Here is a 3583-nt window from a genome sequence, read left to right as displayed (position 1 = left end):
AATGCACTGAGTCTTGCAGGACTTCTGAAGTTACAGGCGATACCTGGGCTCGGTTATCAAGCAAACAGAAAACTCCATGGGAATTCCCAAGCTAAGAACTTACAGTCAAACATTTTCTGCATATTGTGCACACAATAAAAAAGAGTTTCTTTGTTGCTAGTGTTACGGATGGACAGAAATTGCATCGGAATCCTTTATGAACTTTTCTTACACAAAAAAAACCTTCCACATCTGACAAGTAAAGAAAAAGTCTCAACAGGTTAAATATGCCTAAGGCTAAATTAACAGGCTATGCTATTTAAAAAAGGAGTATCCTGTTCTTCCTAGTCCAGTAAAGCACCAAACCAGGTGATGTTCTGCAAGGCAGTCTCCAAAGACAGTCCTTAGCCTGCAACGTTCACTATCAGCGACAACAATTTGAGTGGTATTTACATGATTTGCTTGACCACATCTTTCACTGTCCTGTCTTCATTCTTCCAAACATCATTTTTGTAGGTAAAGCAAGCTTTACCAGTGGACAAATGAGAAAAATTAGTTGCTTCCACAGAGACATACCTAAGCTATTGTGAGTATGACGTTATGGCACCAGACATAGAAGAATGATGGATTCACAACCACCGTTCATTAACTTCACTCATTTTACAGCATTTTCCAGAGATAACACCGGACAGTTAAATTGGTGAATTTCTTAATTTGCTAATCGGTCAGTACTCTGCTCTGAGAAGATGGAGAAAACAGGAACAGAATTAGGTTTTATTTCTTTTTATTAAAAAGGACAATCTCTCTCATAACTGAAAGACAGAAAAAAAAAAAAAGTGTTTCATCCAAAATAATCAGGTGTAAATTATTAGTTCAGGAAGAAAACTATCAACAACCACCTCACAAAAATAAATGCCATGCTTCCTACAAAGACAAGATAATTTTTAAAAACAGAACAAGAAGTCACCTTTAACATATTTCTTTCAATTGATGCTTTAGAATATCTCTTTATACCTCATTTTACTCAGAAAAAAACTTAACAAACCAATCATATGAAAACAACAGCTAGTCAGTTCAAAATCATTACAAAGAACGTTTTTGCTACCTACCATACACATCAATTTTGCAATGACTCAGATCACTTACAAGCTCCACTTAAGAAAATTAGGAACAATCCCACCATCTCACTTCTCACAAAATTAAAAAGCATTCATGAATATTTTTTTTTTTGGCTAATACATACTTATATACCAGTGAAAGGAATAACTAACCTTAAATGTGCATTACTTGATTTCTACACCGTTATCAAGAAATAATTATGGCTACTGCATAGTACTACAAGTTTCCTGTATTAGAGCATTAGTTAAATGATGCAAGTGTAGTACTCACATAGCATATGCCTGTTTCCAGGCAGGTTCTTCCTTGCAGCCTTTTTTGCTTGATTTAGTCAAGTTGTATCATATGTCCTGCAACAAGACATTTCTAAATTACCTAGTTAGTATTTTCTTTCAGGGGCAACAAGTTTGGTAGGTTTCTTAATCTATCTTTAGTTAAAGTAAAGGAAGTCTGACAAAGTGGAAGGATCCTGATTAAAAAAAATAAAATTCATATTCTTTCCTCAAGAAAAAAATCCATATAATCTGGACATCCACCAATGGGTGAACAAAAAAACCGCACATTCTGGTGGATAATATGAGGTTGGATGCTTTAATTATTTAGCTGCTCTTAGCCACTTTCCTCTGGCTGAATAACCTAGGAAATGGGATACTTAAATTTTATATTTGTAGCACTTTAGCCAGTTGTTTGTGGTACCTCAAATGAAACAAGTTTAAATGGATACTAGAAAGTTTTTCAGCCTTGCAATGAATCCACTAGACTGTCTCATCTCATCATCATCTTCTTAGGAGAGTTAATTTATCTGCAGCCAACTTACCGGTAGGAATTTGCAGCAGCCAAGTGCCCCAAATAGCATCTGCTCTCAGCTGTCAATCGAAACTTGTTCTCCTCAGAGATCCATGGTTTTGGTATTCCCCAAAATCAGCACAAAGTTGCTAGGGTGCTACACAAAGAGGTGCGCAGGATATTTTGGGAAATGGAGCATAATGCAGAGATGTGAGAATGGCTGGAGAGCCCACCCAGTAAATCCACCCAAAGCCACAAGCAAAGCGACTGTCACCAGGCGTACAGTCCTGTTTGTTCCCTGCTGTATCAGCCCTACACCAGGCTGATGTGTCTGCACTGACCCAGACATCCACAGCCTTTAAAATTCATCTGAACTCCATCCACCTGTACCTGCCTTCTTCGGTTCTGCTGCCATGAAAATGCCCCACGCCACCCCAGCTGCTACAGAGCAAAAGCACTCTCTGACCCAAAGTAAAAGCACGCTTAAATAATTATTTGACAATTTCAGAGATCACTGAACACGCAAAAGAATGAACCAAACCCAAGACTCCTCCTTTGCATCTCCAAGCCTTATACAGCCAATGGAAACTGCAGCCTGTAGTCCCATTAGTCACTCTGTTAAGAGTTGTGCTTCTCAAACTACACTTATGAATAAACCTTATTTCAGAACAGATTCAGGAGTAAGGCAACACTGAAAACTTGCCATACAGAGTCTGCCATACCTCCAGTGACTCAATATATTGTCACAGATTTTCTGGCAATGGTCAAGTCTTCATTAATGAAGAAAAAACAAAATCCTGTATATAAGACTATTCTTAAAATTTTGAAGAGTTCCAAAAGTTTAATGAAAGAAGCAACTATTTCTGAAGAAAAACAGTAAGAGAATATTTTCAAAGCTTACAATGGGTCATCATTCAATCAAAATATAATAAAATCGAGATACAGAATCATAGAATACCTCAAGTTGGAAGGAACCCCTAAGGATCATCAAAGTCTAACTCCTTGCTCCTCACAGAAGCGTAACTGTACGTTAACTTTACATAGCTGTACATAACCATAAAAGATTTCAGTTTGCCTTTAAATAATATTTTATTTTTAATTATGACAATAAATAGGAACAATCAATGCAGGGTTAAGAAAATGTGCAGAGCAAGTAGCTAGGAGGGCTGATGCATGATGTATTTACTGAATCTCCTGTGACCCAGGGCTTCAGATTTCAGTTTTTTGCACTGGATTCCAGTAAGTCTTTTGCTTCGTTTATTTTTGTTGCTAAGTAAGGTGACCCACCTGAGAAGAAAAAGGCAAAAGGAATACCATTTACATATCAGCATTAAGTACCAAACTACTTCACTTGCATCCCCTTATTAGTCACTTTTATTATCTGCTCCTTCCCAAACAGATCCTTTTCATATACCTGCTTGAAAAAATGACAGACACAAAGAAAACATGAGAAAGGTAATCAAAACTGAAGTCACTGAAGAACAATGCTGAACAATTTGTCTCAGAGAGAAGACAAATCTGAAATCACTTTAACTTGCCGTGATTGAGACTCGCAGTACAGTGCTGCCTCAAATGTATGCAAGGTCAGCTGGCTCGAACATTCATCCAAAGCCAAGAGTTATCATTTCTATTCACCCTCAAAAATGGCAAGATAAAATTTTATAAATAATTTTGACAAAGAACCATTGAGTGTGTGCGCATG

At 37.2% G+C, this 3583-nt stretch overlaps 1 protein-coding gene across 1 annotated transcript in view; it reads right to left on the bottom strand.

Moving 5' to 3' along the window:
- Positions 1-3075: 3075 nt before the first annotated feature.
- DNAJC15 (DnaJ (Hsp40) homolog, subfamily C, member 15) overlaps positions 3076-3583 on the bottom strand; it is an 18376-nt gene continuing 17868 nt past the window's right edge. The window contains exon 5 of the mRNA XM_009875121.1: positions 3076-3168. Within this exon, the coding sequence (XP_009873423.1) occupies positions 3098-3168 (71 nt within the window). The 3' untranslated portion in view covers positions 3076-3097. The remainder of the gene's footprint in view (positions 3169-3583) is intronic.

The sequence above is a fragment of the Apaloderma vittatum genome, unplaced genomic scaffold, assembly GCF_000703405.1.
Source record: "Apaloderma vittatum isolate BGI_N311 unplaced genomic scaffold, ASM70340v1 scaffold9788, whole genome shotgun sequence".
NCBI classification, from domain to species: Eukaryota; Metazoa; Chordata; class Aves; order Trogoniformes; family Trogonidae; genus Apaloderma; species Apaloderma vittatum.
This window is presented reverse-complemented; position numbering and strand designations above follow the sequence as displayed.